This window comes from Mycteria americana, chromosome 11 (assembly GCF_035582795.1).
Source record: "Mycteria americana isolate JAX WOST 10 ecotype Jacksonville Zoo and Gardens chromosome 11, USCA_MyAme_1.0, whole genome shotgun sequence".
NCBI lineage: Eukaryota > Metazoa > Chordata > Aves > Ciconiiformes > Ciconiidae > Mycteria > Mycteria americana.
The window spans coordinates 20302277-20317603 of NC_134375.1; the positions used below are offsets into that span (position 1 = coordinate 20302277).

At 55.8% G+C, this 15327-nt stretch overlaps 1 protein-coding gene across 2 annotated transcripts; it reads left to right on the forward strand.

Moving 5' to 3' along the window:
* The first annotated feature begins 3792 nt into the window (after positions 1-3792).
* On the forward strand, positions 3793-8877 carry FAM3D (FAM3 metabolism regulating signaling molecule D). 2 transcript variants are annotated; one of them, XM_075513938.1, is made up of 9 exons: positions 3793-3930; positions 4686-4793; positions 5115-5135; positions 5814-5937; positions 6196-6254; positions 6631-6681; positions 7955-8039; positions 8183-8309; positions 8520-8877. In XM_075513938.1, the coding sequence occupies exons 1-9, from the start codon at positions 3918-3920 to the stop codon at positions 8607-8609; spliced, it is 678 nt and encodes a 225-aa protein (XP_075370053.1). In that variant the 5' UTR covers positions 3793-3917; the 3' UTR covers positions 8610-8877. The 2 variants fall into 2 exon arrangements, with proteins under 2 accessions (XP_075370053.1, XP_075370054.1); XM_075513939.1 differs by lacking the exon at positions 5115-5135.
* Positions 8878-15327: the final 6450 nt, after the last annotated feature.

Sequence of the window (15327 nt, forward strand, 5' to 3'; positions counted from 1 at the left end):
TCTGCCAATGATACATAAAAGAACAAGAGGCTGAATCGGTAGCAGCCACGGGTGGGTGACGCTCGTCTGGCAGCCGCAGGCAGCCGAGTGCAGGATGGGGCCGTGCCCGCCCCATAGCACGCAGCGGGCAGGGATGCACCTGCGGCAGGCACCGAAACCCGCCCGCGCCCTCCGCACCGGCCCCACGGCCCGGCTTCCCCGGCGGCACCTGCAGGTGTCACGTCCCACCTCGGCTGCAGTCCCGCACCAGACGGGGCTCGGCCACCGTGGCTGGACCCAGCCCCGCGTCCCTGCTCCCCACCGCATGCATCCTGTTTGGCTTCTGCTTCAGGATCAGGGCCTCACCCCGCTTAACTATTGACTTGTGCTGGGGGCCCTTTGGCCACAAGATGGCCGCTCCAGCCATTTGGCGGGAGCAGCAGCTGGCCAAGCATTTTTATGAGCTGAGGAACTTATAAGCCCTCTGGCAAACAGCACTCTCCCGTTGAGTAACTCAGCAAAGCTCAGTCGGATTGACTCCTTTTGAGACTAAAAATGGCATCGTAGCATCCTCCATTCTCCTGTGGTGGGACCAGCCCTGGACACACGGTGGACGTGCACCCACCCCGCACCAGGCCCCTTCTGTGCCCCTGCATTTAATTTTGCAGGAAAACCCTGACTTTTGGAGGGGCGACTCGCTGGGCGTGGGCATGGGTGACACCTGGCAGCCACCGTCTGCGGAGCCACATCCCTACCCTCCACCAAAATGATGTCTCCTTCACGGCCAGGGACCTGCTGGGGGAGAGAGGGACCTGTGGGGCTCAAAAGCAGCCAAATAAAATCAAAACCAACAACGCCAGAAGTTTCTGGGGAAGAGAAGTGAAGTTTTCCTCTGGGGCTGGGAGGAAACCGGAACGTTCCCCTGCCCCATCCTGGAAAACCTCCCTGCGAGGGCAGGGATCTGCCCCGGTCTCTTCTTGGCAGCAGTAAGTGCCGGGCAGCACTGCAGCCCCGAGCGGGCTCAGGGTGGAGCCTTTGCTTTACACCACCACCGAGCTCTTCAGCAATATTTGTCCAAGAACCTTTTTGTTCCTGGACTGTTTTTTAAGCGAATAAGTTTCAGGTTATTAGACAAAGAACTGGTTATCACCCACCACGGTTCCTTCCTTTCTCCCTCTCCCACAGTTTGCTCTCTGGCAGATGCCAGAGTACAGCAGCCTTTTTTCCCCAGCACAGTGTTAGGGGAAAAAAAAAAAAAAAATCAATCCAAACAATTAAAAGAGAATATAATAGAAATCCCAGGACAGGGCTACCCTCTTGTAATGCAATCAGGTGCCAGGAATTTCAGCACCCAGGGACTTCACCCAATAAAATTTACCTGAGATTAAGGTGAAGATAAATAGCCCAAATAAATACGTGACTTCCCTAAAGCGGTAGCGTTTATTGGTTTATTTTTCCATTTCTCTTCCTCTGCAACAAAATCAATATGTGCATAGAAAAAACACAAATATGGCAAAGGAGAGCACTGTGCAATGGGTCCTGGTGAGGCCGGTGTCCCCTGCAGAGGTGGGGACCAAATGGGGACGGTTTTGCAAACCCAGGGGATTTTTGCTCTGCTCCCTGCGTCCAAATCCTCACCAGCTCCAGGGTCTGCTCGTGGCCTTTGGAGGGGAATTCAAGAGGTTCCAAAAGCAAGTCAATACCAATTTTGAAGACTTTGCGAGTTGCTAAGGGGGATTTTAAGGACTGCTCTTCTGCTCCCATCACACCCGTCACCTCATCGGGCACTGGGCTGGGGAGCCAGGCATGGGAGAGGCTCCCTTTGTTTAAAAAGCAAAACTTCATGCTGGAAGGAGCAAAAGGCAAGAGCCCGGTGCTGTCCCGTCAGATCCAGCCACGGGCAGCATTTGTCCCCCAAAACCTTTAAGCTGTCCATTTGCAGGTCTGTGACTCTTCCACCAGCTCAGTGAAACGGGCTTGTTCGTGCCAGCTCCGACACGAGGTTAAAACCCATTTCAGGGCCACCGTGCCGAGGGGCTGGGATGGGCCAGGACAAGGGGCCGTGGGGGAAGGGCTGCGGGCGCTGCGGACCCCTGAGCCACCTCCTGCAGAGACAGATTCCCGCTCGTGGCCACCTTCCGCTGCAGGGTATAGCTACAGAGAGAAGCGAGATGCTGCTAGGAAGCAAGTGTGCTTAGCTGATACCCTATCAAAAACACACTGCCGCGATATGCCAGGGTACACAAATACCCTCCAAGGCTTCCTTTAAAATGCAGATAAGCCGTGAGGCCACTCTCCCTTGGGAAGCCGCTAGCTCCCGCCGGAGCAGCTTCGGCAGCTCCTCCTTGCCACAGCCTCACGGCAGACGCGGGCGCAGTGGAGGTGCCTCCTGGGGAGCCGTGCTGGGCTGCGGCTTCCGACACCCCAAACATCCCTGCGGGGCTGCCGCTCCGGCCAGGCACCGGCCACCCAGGCACCGGCCACCCAGGCCTGCTGCAAACTCCCTCCGGCGTCGCGAGCCAAGCAGGGAAGCAGCAGCTTTCCTCCTGCAGGCCAGATCTGTTTTCTCCTTGTTTTTCAGGCTGCCTAAGAGCCCTATACGGCGATGCTGGCACCTGCCCCAGGGTGCAGGGGAAGCCAAGGGGGAGCATCTCACCACGGCGCTGAGGGGGGATGCCAGGTCCATCCCAGCCGGGGGGCCAAGGGATGACGCTGCACCACGCCATGGTCAACCACGTGGCCACGGGCACTTTCCCGGAACTCAAGCCCTGGGAGGGGACCCGGAGCAGGGCTGGGCAGGAGGTAAAAATCTTCTCTCCTTCCTCATGACGCAGCCGCCTGAAATGAACTTTCAGCCCAGCCCTGCTACAACCCGTTGCTCGTTATTTACCCTTCAAACAGGAAAAGCAGCTCTCAGCGTAGCTCTTACAAATTTTCTATGCCAAGCCTCACTAAAGGGCTGCTTTAGTTAACGTTAGGCCACACATGTGGCCACCCATGGCCTAATGTTAGGCTTTAACTCTGACCACACGTCGCTCAGGTGACAATTTGCCTTAGGACTCTGCGCTGGTTTCCAGGACGGACGTTCACCAGGCTGCATCCCTGAATATCCAAGGTAGGAGCGGGTCCCCAGCCCCCGGGAGCCCGGTGCCCATCCCACCCGTCAGGGCTGGCAGCAGGAAGGAGCGGGGCGGATGGATGGCAGCAGACTCGCTCGGTAGAAAATAGTTTACATGCTACATTACAACCACTCCCCATTCGTGTGGGTAAGGATGCCGCAGGATTTGGACAAGCAGAGACGCTTCTGTTCTTAAGTCAGGTGTTGCCAAACCTGGCTGCTCTGCCCAGCTCAGCAGCACCGCGCTTCTTCCCTTCCCTTTCTGGTTTTAAGGAGGACGAGCTTGTTCCCACGGATTCCTCTTACTGGGCAAGGCCAAATCGCAGCTCGTCCTCAGACGGCATTTTGCAGCCCCTAATATTTGAAACCTGCTTTGCATAATCCCAGAAGGAAATCAGAAGGAAACGCAGCAAAGCCGTGACTGAAAATGTGCTCCTTGAGCTCATCACAACAGAAAAGCGTGATCTGTTACTGAGAAAAGGACATGAAGCGGGAGTGCACAAGGCAGCAGACAGTCACAGTGAAGAGCTCAGAGGCTGAAAAATGAAGCAAGTTCAATCAGTGCAGCCCGCTCCAACGTACGGGAGCCAGGACTTCAACATTGGGGTGGGATCGCGTACGTGTGCCTGACAGGAATTTATGCATCTTTGGTGACCTCTTAGTTATTGCAAATATGCCTAAACATAGCCATTAGTTTTTCATCTAATATCTGCCTGGGTTTGGTGGGTTACAGGTATGCTTTATGGCATTTCCTTCTTTTCCTCAGGGTGACTCGTGACCACTGACCACCTCCTCGGTTGTGCTTCCTCTCCCCGCCACCATGCGGGTGACAGGTAAGGACGGAGACAGGATTTACTCTTCTCCATTCATTATTCTACAGTTCTTTATGCCTCCTTAACATTTACATGTCCCCTTCCAAGCCCAGCTACCCTGACCTTCCCCTGCCAGGGCCTTTGCATAAGCCTTTGTATAAGCATCAGGTTTTTAAAAGATTTGTGCAGTTTTCAGCCTGTTGTATTTTTCCCAGTGAAACCCTCTGCGGCTGGGAAGAGATGGCTATTGAGACATTCCTGGTTCCATAAGAGCCATTCAGCTGCAATATAAGTATATTTTTCTACTCTCTTTCCATGCAGGACTGGAACGTTTTGCTCCGGTGAGCGCTGCTTTAAAGCCAAATGCCAATCACATTTGTATTAGCAGCTGCTTGGCTGTAGCTAGTGACTAATTGGGGGATAGCAGCCTTCCCAGCACTGGGAACGTAAGAAATATTTGGATTTGCATAGCTTTCTGACTAATTATCAGATTTACTTTAATGCAGAGAGAAATATGAATAGTGCCTCCCAGTAGAAGGGTAATGCCTATCTGAGCATCGCCACATGCTCTAAAGCTATTAATTAAGAGATCAGAGTCTTTTTAGAGGATGAAGGAAGGAGTGGTAGCTGCCTTCCCACGCCACACAAGTGCTGGCTGTCACTCTGTGCCTTGGTCCTGGACACGCGGACCAAGTCCCCAGGCAGCCAGAAGGATGCTCCGGTCCCCGACCCACGCTGCTGCTGCTCTCACCTGGCTCCTCTCCCACCCCTCACAGGCATGATCCGGTACGTGGCACTGTTCATCACGCTGCTGGGCACCTGGTTCATTGTGCAGACGTACTTCGATCACAGATGGAAAGCTATTAGCCTGCGGAGCTGGCTCGGTGAGGCACTGGCAGGGCTCCAGCCGGGTCCGGAGGGAGGGTACGGGCGGCCCCATTGCAAGCCAGACCCCAGAGCTGCTTATAGTTGCCCTGAACATTTGCACTTGCAGTCCCTGGCCAAGGCTGTAGCCACCAGTCATCTGCTCATCAGGGCAGGGAGGGGACAGCATGGTGGGAAGCTGCACCGGGGCGGGTGGCTCCAGTGGTGCTCGCAGCCACAGGGAGCAGTTTTGGAGAGCCGGTGCCTGAACGGCTGCTCCTGGCTTGGGGAAGAGCCAGCAGCTCTCTGGGGTGTCTAACCTTCCTGCTTGGTACCCGCAGGTGTCACCAACAAGCCCAGAAGTGAGTATCGCTCTCAACTTCACCTCCATCACACAACACCGCTCCGGGGCCAAGGGGGATGGTGGAAGCACAACAGCTGCCCTTGAGAGCTCCCTTCCCAAGGCAAAATCCCACCCTCCCAAATGCAAAGGAATGTTGTTATTGCACACAGCAGCAACGTCTTTGGAGGGCTCTGCAAGCACATGAACCTTCACATGATCCCCCTGCCCCAGCAGAAACACCCCCAGGCCACAGGCTACAGCAGGAAGCAGGTCATGGGCCCCGTCCGGGCAGCGTGGCACAGGTCCCTACCCTGGGCAAGAATGGGGAAACTCCCGGCAGAAAAGCCGCAAGAGGCTGGCCTTGAACAAGCGCCAGCTCTGAAGGCTGCCCAGCACACACCCCTCTGCGATTCCCATGGCACCAGCCATGCCGTCCCGCTGCTCGCATCCAGAGCAGCACCCGGCACCCCAGCCAGCTCATCCCACCCCACCCCAAGCCTCGGCACCATAAACCTCGAACAAGAAGCTGGTCCCAGTCCCAGGACAAGCCTCCTTCATGCAAGAAGCTGATCCAGGGATTGCCCCCTTAGTGGGCCACTGTGCCCCAGTGCCAGCCCTGCTCAGCCCCTCGGGGACGCGGCCGGTGTCCCCCCGTGGGGCCAACGCCATGGCTTGCAGCTCCACTCCTCCCTCGCAGGTGAGCAGCTGCCCCGGCACAAGTGTGGGAACCAGAAGAGCTGCCCCCAGAACCATTTCGCTTTCAAGATCATCAGCGGCGCTGCAAACGTGGTGGGACCCTCCATCTGCTTTGATGACATGGCGTAAGCAGCACACGGGGGACATGGGGCAGCCACAGCTGGCCTGGGCTTGAATAGGGCGAGTTTGGCCTCTGCTGAGCACATCCATGGCCATCACAGTGCATTTGTCGTTAAAAAAATTTGGAAATCGTTTTCTTTGCTACTGCTTCTGGGGGCATTTTGCTGTCTGCAGCCACACGTTGCCCCATCACACTGTTTCACTGGCACCAGCCTCTCCAGGGCATCCCTGCACCGACTGATGCTCTCTGCTTTCCTTTCCAGCCTCATGAGCAGTGTGAAAAACAACATTGGCAGAGGCCTGAACATTGCACTGGTGAATGGTGAGTTGGGTGGGCATTAACCATCTCCCCACGGCCAGGGTCCCTTCCTCCCCTGGGAGGACACAGGCCACCAGGGACCCCATCCCAGACACCGCAGCTAACCCAAAAGCGCATCACTCCGGTGTTGCATGGGGTGCACAGCCACAGGTACGGTTGCAAGCACTGCCAGGGAGATGGGAACAAACCCACCTGGGTCGTGCACGATGGCTCCATGAACTCCACGGAGCAACGCCTTTGCCATCACAGCAAATATGACACACTGAGGGAAGAGCAAAGCGTTCTGCAGCAGCAGGAACCCCAAGCTGGTGGCCAGGCAAAGCCTAGAGCCACCCCAGTGCAAACTCACTGTGCTCCGTTTTGAATTTTAACCTTCCAGGAACAAGCGGGCAGCTCCTGAAAGCGGACACATTCGACATGTACTCCGGAGGTAAGCGCGGTTGCTTTGCTGCCTGGTGGTTCCCACCAGCACTGCTGGCTGCCGGCTATTTAGGCTGCTCCTCTGTTGCGTATTTAATGATAAAGTCTAGTGGACTTTGACCAGGATTGCCAGCTCGGGCAGTAGAAGCTCAGCTTTCCCTGGAGTCCTCATAATGCATTCGCATCTAGATTGGCTTCTCGCTTCTTTTACGTGCATGTAATAGCCTGAAAAACATAATTCCACTAAACTGAATAAACCAGGGCACTCAAGACCTGAGAAAGGCTACTTTCTGAGCTCAGGTAGTTACGCTAATCCTGAGATTTTGCAGCTTTCAACTCAATTTTTGAATGCTGGTGGTGGCCAAGCAGCAGCTTGTTCCCCTGCCTTTTGCAGGAGGGTAAATGAGGAGCTCAGGGCACGGGGAGTGGAGCCTGGTGGCAGCAAAGGCCACGTCCCTGCACCTGCAGGGACACTTCAAACAATCTTCCTAACAGCAAGAAGATGCCCTGAGCCAGGGCAGCACCCGCTCACAGCCCGGCTGGCACTGACTTGCGGGATGCTGTAAATCCCACCGTTGTGGCAAAACTGTTACCAAACTCTCCAGAGTTTTGGCAGAAGTCCTCAAAAATCACATGCTAAAACCACCCCTATAGTGCTTTTGATTTACCCTTTGCTGTTTGAGCCTTCCCCAGGAATCAATCACCCTTTCTGCTGTTTGGTTTTGCAACCTGTTCTTGGTAACACTGAAGTTTTAAGGAGAAACGCCAATATTATTAGATTTCCATCTAAGTTTGCGAGCAAGACGCACGGTGGGAGAGGTACCGGGAAGGAGACAGCAGTCGGCTCCTGTGCCACTAGATGGGGCGTTGGACTCGAGCATCCCATGGATGCGGGATGAAGAATTATTCCTGCAACACAGTCGAAGGCAAGACTGCAGGGCAGGCAGCTCTGTGGCCGAGCAGGCTCGTTTCTGGTGTTGGGAAGTAAATTCACATAACAAGATTTCACAGCTAGTGAGCAAACTTTAGACACGAATTCCCCCCTGCAGTTGTGGTGCCGGCAGGAGCAGAGTGCCAGCCCCGGGCACTGCAGGAGAGCCCAGGTGGGAACACAAGATGGAGAATGCAGCATCTGGGAGCCCATCCTTCCCCAGGGCCCTGGCCCCAAATCCTGGCTGGCACCAGCACAGCCAGGATACTTCCCACCGACCCAGAGGAGGTTCCCCCAGCTGCCATGCAGCTGCTAAATCCCTTTTTCTTTCCCTAATGCTCTTCTCTCCCAGACATTAGCAGACTGGATACCTTCCTCCAAGAGATCCGGCACGGCACCATCGTGCTGACGGCCAGCTACGACGACGCTGCCACAAAGTGAGTTTGGCCCTGGGAGTGATGCCCGGCTCCCCAAAACCCAGCAGCTGGGGGGAGCTGGAGGTGCTGCTGCCAGCAGCAGAGAGGGGACAGGAGGTGACACCCACCTGGCACCACACTAACACCTTCTTACCCTCTTTCAGGATGAACGACAAAGTACGGGCATATTTCATGGAGCTGGGGAGCAGCCATGTGAGCAAGCTGGGCTTCCGGGACAACTGGGTCTTCTTGGGAGCGAAAGGGCTGAAGAACAAGAGCCCCTTTGAAGAGGTACGTGGCCCTCCCCTGCCACCAGCTCTGGAGGCTCCCATCCTCTTCACAGGACCTCCTGAGCTACATCTCACCTGCCCGTCTGCAGAAGATGTGGGCCAGTGCTGTTATCCCCCACATCGAGCCAAACTGCAAGTTTTGCCACACTGCAAACTTGCACTGTGCCACCAACCTCCTCATTCATTTTCTCTCTCTCTTTTTTCCCTGCAGCACATCAAAAATGATAAGAATACAAATAAATATGACGGCTGGCCTGAGCAGCTGGAGATGGAGGGCTGTGCCCCCAGGAAGATGGATTAGCATCGAGCCCCAGCCTGCCACAGAGGCGAGACCAGTCTCGCCAGGACCCCAGCCCCCTCACAGGGACCCCAGCCCCATCACACCGACCCCAGCCTCCCCAGTGCCCGGTCACACAGCCCGGCAGCGGCTGCCTGCTCCCCGGGACCAGCCGGTTCACAGCAGGGGCTGCGCAGGGCGTGGTGAAGAGCTGTGCAAGCACCCGCAGAGCCTGAGCAAATGCCCGGCCAGGTTTCAGCCGAGCTGTTCTCATCTATGGGTCAATTTGGGGTATTTTATTTTTCTGTATTTAAACCAAAAACTTTGTAGAAGGTTTTTCAGACTTCTTAAATAAGATATCTAATTATAAAACGCTGCCTTTTCACTTCGTTTTCAAGCATAATCCAGGCTTTTCCCTGCAGGCACAGCATTGCAATGTCCTCTGCCACCAGCTAGGCATCACCATCACCCATCCCACAGCACTGCGCGTGGGTGCTCCCCCTCTCACACCGAAGGGTAAAGTCGTCCCTGGGGATGCTCAGGCCTTGGTCATTCCCCCCTGGAGCTCCTGCCAACCCCCCACTGTCTCCTACAGCCACAGTAAGGCCAGATGGCCACAGGAATGGCTTGCGGAAATGTAGGTTAATATTCGCAAACCGAAGCATTTCCCCCACCCGGTTGCACCTTTCCTGGGTCAAATCCAAGCTAAGTCCTTGGTGGTACGTCCCCATCAAAGGTCAGGATAACGCCAGCGAGGTGCCAACCCGACTTTGCCCGCAAAAAGAGGGAGGGACGGACGTGCACGTTTCTCAGCCGGCTGAAGTTGTGCAGCACAACCAATAGGTGGGAGCCTTTTACCGGGAGAGCCGGAGCCAACATCGGGCCGGAGCGACACAACGCAGCCGGGCTGGCACCCCGCTGCGGGCACCCACACCCCCGCTTTGCTCCGGGAGCTGCACCCCGACCTGGGGCCGGCCGACGCGTGTGCAGAGGAGGGCAACGGAGCTGGGGAAGGGGCTGGAGCACAAGGCTGATGGGGAGCGGCTGAGGGAGCTGGGGTTGTTCAGCCTGGAGAAAAGGAGGCTGAGGGGAGACCTCATCGCTCTCTACAACTGCCTGAAAGGAGGCTGTAGAGAGGTGGGGTCGGTCTCTTCTCCCAGGTAACAAGTGATAGGACAAGAGGAAATGGCCTCAAGTTGCCCCAGGGGAGGTTTAGACTGGATATGAGGAAATTTTACTTCACCGAAAGGGTGGTCAAGCACTGGAACAGGCTGCCCAGAGCGGTGGTGGAGTCCCCATCCCTGGAGGTATTTAAAAGACGTTTGGATGAGGTGCTTAGGGACATGGTATAGTGGTGGACTTGGTAGCGTTAGGTTTACGGTTGGACTTGATGATCTTAAAGGTCTTTTCCAACCCGTACGATTCTGTGATTCTGTGACACCGCCGGGAGAGGAGAAATCCCTGCCCAAACGCAGGCCAGCAAAGCCCCATGGACCTCCTTCCAGGGTGGTTCCCATGGTGCTGCTCAACGTTGAGGAGGTCCTGGGGGAACATCTGCCCCCCACTCATGTCTGGGTGTGTTCTCTCAAGCACTGTCTGTACCCAAAACCGCCCTGAGAGCGAGCAGTGCTGCGATCCGATAAGCTGTGAGTGATGGCCTGGGCTTTTGTGTCATCATGGACACAGATAAATTTGCATCATGTACAGACTTTAATTTCCTATGATTGTATCTGCTTTTTCCCCATTCTTTAAAGCAGACCAGCAGTTCTGTAGAACGTGAGGGTGAAGCATTCCTGCTGGAGTGCTTGGAGCTGTGCAGGATAACACGAGGCAATCCTGGACAGCCTCTTCTGCCTCTAACAGCAGGGTTTGCCCCAACACAGCTTCTACAGGCAGTTCACACTGGTTATCGGAGCCCACAGGTCACCCCAGGGGAGCAGAAGTAGCGAGGAGCGTTGGCAGGATAAGGCCAGAAAGAGACACAGCCTGTCCTACGCTGGCCACCTTAGGGATGAAACCCTGGATCCAAAACCCAGCACCACCATCCAAAACCAGCGAGGGAACCGATTTTCCCTAACCGAGGAAAAAATCCCAAAATAAACTGTGTAACACCTATAAGAACTTCCAAAGGCAAAACTGAAATAAAACCCCCAAACAGCCATCGCAGAGGAATTCCCCAATAGCTGTAGTATTTTACCCCAGCTTATGCTCCTGCGCTTTTAACGTGCACCTGATCGCACCGATGGAAGCCTCTGCCATAAATCAATCCCTAAATCTGCTGCAACAGCAGCAGTTAATCCCAGGCATTGAATCATCCCTACCCATGGCAGCAGCGAGAAATAACACAACGCAACAGACACAACAGCCCTCACATCACACAGCCCTGCCACACTGCCAGCATAAATATGCCAACTATTTTAAGCCCCCTCAAAGGATCTAGATTCGCTCGTAAACCAAACTGAAAACAGCCTAAGAGCTGTAAAGGCGGCTGCATGGGGTAAACCAGCGCGCAGCATCAGCTACAGCCCAGAAAACAACCAGCCCCTTTCAGCTGCAGGAAACTCTTCCCAGCCCTGTGCAATGCACATTAGAAATCTGGTTTAAAGCCAAAATAAAGGAAATTTATTTTTCAGCACACTACAGATGGTTAAAACTAGCCCTGAATCTATTGCTGAGCAGTTACTAAGGTACACCACTATTTTCAGTAAATAGGGAGAGCTGAAAGTGCAACTCCTGTGCAGGGACCTTAATCATCAGCCAGTGTTTTGAAGAGCCATTCCTGCCAAAGTCACCGTGTCCTAATAAATAAATCTGAGCTTTTCAAAAGTCCAGAATCTGCAAGGCAGGGGTATAAATACGGCTTCAGGAGTCAAATTTAACTTGCTCATTTTAAAAAAAAAAACTGAAAAGGGTGGTGAGCGCAGAGACAGCAATCCCCAAATGAGGTTTTTTAGTGCCTCGGCATTTTGAAAGCTGTATTACTGCAGAGAGAGGCACCTACCTGGCTGGTTTTCACCGTGCTGCATCCCACAGAGACTTCAGCAAACACAAGCCCTGACCTGCCCAGCCTCCCAGGACGCAGCTCCGGGTAACCTGGGCTCTCCCAGGGGCCACGGTGGGCTCCAGCAGCAAACAGGCAGCCCAGGGCGTTCGCAGGAACAAAGTTTGCAAAATCCAGTGCTGCAACAGGAGCCAAGAGCCAGGATGCAGGCAGGTAGCAGAGGGATAATGCCGCCTTACTTTTGGGGTACGGACTGATTTCGGCAAAGCACCAAAGCAGCAGCTAGGAAGGATGCCACAGGCGAGGACCGGTGGGTGCCAGGGCCCCGCAGCCGGGCAAATCCACATCCTGTGACATCTTGCCCTGTCAAGTGCAATTACTGTAATCTTCCACAGCCTCTCAAAATACGGATCCCAGCTTAGAAACCGGGCATCCGCAGCATGAAAGCTGCCTTTGTGCCTGGGCAGAGCCTGGGCGCGAGCCAGCCGTTAGGTGCATGAAGAAAATGAGTTCTCCACGTGCTGGGAGAACAGAGGAAAAGCAAGCTTTCCCGCCCGGCCCCGCTGCAGACAGGCTGGATTTCACCCGTGTCTCCCCACAGCGGCCACCGAGGGGCCAGAAGCTGCACGGCTGCGCATCCCCCCGGGAGTAACGGGGCCGGTGACCAAGGGGACCCGGCCGGTCCCACACCCCGGGTGAGCAAGGGCACAGCCAACACGTCGGACTATGGGGGCAGCTCACGGGAAAAAGGTAACGGGGCAGTTTTATTCGGGGCTGCTGAAGCGGTGGTGGGATGATGGAGAAGGCACCATCTGCTCGCGCGGTGGTTGTTTTGCCCCGCGCGTGCTAAGGCGGCCGACGGCAGCGAGGGATTAGAGGGAAGGGACCCGCTCCCGGGTGCGGGTGTCATTTGTCAGGGCCGGATTAAGTAATTCCACCTGATGGGCTCAGCGTGGGGGCCTGCCAGGGCTTTCAGGACAGCGAGGAGGGGATCAGAGCATTGCATTAGGACAGGCAAAGTTTGGCTTTCTGGACAGGAACATCAGGCTTGCTCCAAGCAGGTCCGGCAGCCTGCGGGCTGTCTCCCACAGGTGCGGTGCAGAGCGAGCCCCAAGTATTTCTTGGCCTGTGAATAGCTGCCAGCTCCCTCCCGCGATGGGGAGGAGCCAGGCCAGGTCTCACGGCACCCACACGCATCTCCCTCTCCTCCAAATCCCCGGGGAGAGCACCCAAACGGCTCCGAAAGGAAACGGGACTTTTCGGAGTCAGAGCCATGCGGAGGCGGCTAGAGATGGTTGTGCTGAGGATGTTGTTAGATGTCGCTTTGCTTTCATGTCTGATGACGTCAGTGCCTAGAGATGCATCACCCCTATTCAGTCGTGATGCCCCGATCTGGTATTAGACTTCTGAAGCTTGTCTCCCCGCACTAAGAGAAACGCACTTGTGCCCCCACACTAGGTCCGTAACCTCTATTTCAATGGGGACAGCAGTGACCCTTTGCCCCAGGAGGGACCCTGCATGCTCAGCTGAGCATGGTCCGTGGCCTTCAGAGGTGTGAGCACATCCAAAGCAGGTGCCTTGCAGAAGTTTTCAAACCTGCTGGGCTTTCTTCCAAAACCAGAGCTGGACACTGCCGCAAGGGAAACATGCATAAAAGCAACCCACTGGCCAGTGTTACCAACACCCAGAAGGAAAGTCAGTGCTGATGTGGGACAAGCAAAGATTCGTCTATTTTCCTGGACCTCAGAGAAGTGCCAGGTACAGGACGTGCTGCTCCCAGCCAGCCCTCTGTATCTCCAGCGCCCGTCTGAGGTGCCGATGCCACGCCGGCTCCAGCACACAGGGGAGCCACGGTCGTTCCCGGGGCTCAGGGCTACGACGGCACACCCAGGAGGAGCGGTGCTCTGCCCACGGCTAATCCCCAGACCTTTGCTCACGTGGCCGCGACCTTCAGGCCTTGGCACATTTGTACAGGCATTACTGAAAGCAGGGAAATAAGCTGGTTAGGTCAGGCTTCGCTCAGCACCACCCAGTTCAGCCCTGCTGCATTCAAAGCTATCTATGCTGGCCTCCCAACCCCCAGACCGGACGGCTTTTGGACAGCCTTCCCCGTTGCTCCTTCTTTCTGAAACACCACGATCCCACCGCAGCCCAGCACTGAATGACTTGGCTTTGAAACGCTCCCAGGAGCTCGGGCTCTCCCGTCGCGCCAGCTCACCCTCAGCTTGCTGGCAGCCCCAAAAAGCTCCGAGACAGTTTTATTTTCACGGGCACCAAAAGGTCAGAGATTTCACTCCCGTTTCAGCCTCCCAAATGCTGCCCGGGTTGACAAAAGCCTGTGCCACCGCACAGCTAGCACCGAGCAGGGACATCTGTGGCGGCTCCTAGGTCAGTGCTTTACCCTTAGGCTGGATGGGGGATGGAAAAAAAAGACAGCTCCTCCCGCTGCATTTCCAGGGTGGGCATGAACAGTGGGCTCCAGCCCTCCCCAAGGACCAGGCTGGGTCCAGGTGATGGGCAGGAAAGCTCTCCTTCCCCCAGCCCTTGTAGAACCAGCCCAGCGCAGGGCATCAGGCAGGTCAGGGGCTCTGCCAGGCACAACCCCATCCACCAGCTACATCCCAGAGGGGACCCACTCGGGAGCACAGAGCAGGAGGAAGGCTCAGCACCCCTCGCCAGCACTGCCTGCATTAGCAGTCTCAGCTGCACCCCTTTTAAGCTTAGACCAGAGCAGCACTCCAAGGGAATTACAGTAGTGGATTGTGGAGTGCAAGGCAATCCCCAGCTCAACAACAAAAGGGACCGGAAAGGCTGCCAGCGTGGCTCCAAGGACATTTCTACTTTCAAAGGCTGCAGCTGCTCCCAAAAAACCTGTTCTGGTATCACCACTGGCCCATGGGTACAAGCCAACAGCAGGGCTCCAGCAGGACACGGTCCCCTGCCGGGGTACCCTGCGCTGCAAGGCAAGGACTTCGACAGGGGCCCTTCAGGGGTGCTGCAGGGCCAGGGCCGATTCCCTGCCGATTCCTCTGCTCCGCTGGGCGCAGGAACGCAGCTAACATCCCTCTAACCCCAGCAAACCACCTTCAAATCATCCTGCAAGCGCAGTCTCCCTGGCAGCCTCTCCCCAGGGTGCCCGGGCAGATGCTCCCCGACCCCCGGGCAGCGGAGGGGGTTGCTTCCAGGCACCTGCACATCTCCACTGCTTTTCTCCCCGGTTTCTCAAGGCAGGGTTTGCACAGCAGAGCCATTTCCCCAGGGAAAGTTTTCTGTCCCCAAATTCCCAAGAGTGTCAGTTTACACTAATGTCAGATGAGCTGAGATTAGCCTTGCCGCTGAGTGGGGAGCTTTGCTCTGCGGCTGGTTTAAAACAACAAGAGGCAGCACGCCAGCGCCAGGGAGAGAGGCTCTGCTTGTTCAGGCAAACCGCAGTACCTGGCTGCCCATGCTGAAAACTGGGGCTTCGAGAGCGTACTTTAAAAGTCCTCCATCTGAGCATTGCAGAGGGACAGGACCAGCGTTTCTGGGGGCTGCAGGTACAGTGACTGAACTGGGAAGACCAGGCAGCAGCACTGCTCCCTCCCAGCCCCCCATGTTGTCATCCACCCTGCATGAAAATCCCATCAAAACCTAAAATGTAGCCACATCTCACCGGCACTGCCCTCGCACGTTCGTCACCAGCCGCCGCTCTCCCCCCGCATCACTCAGAGCTTCTTCCTTTAACACCTGCTGATGTTGCCC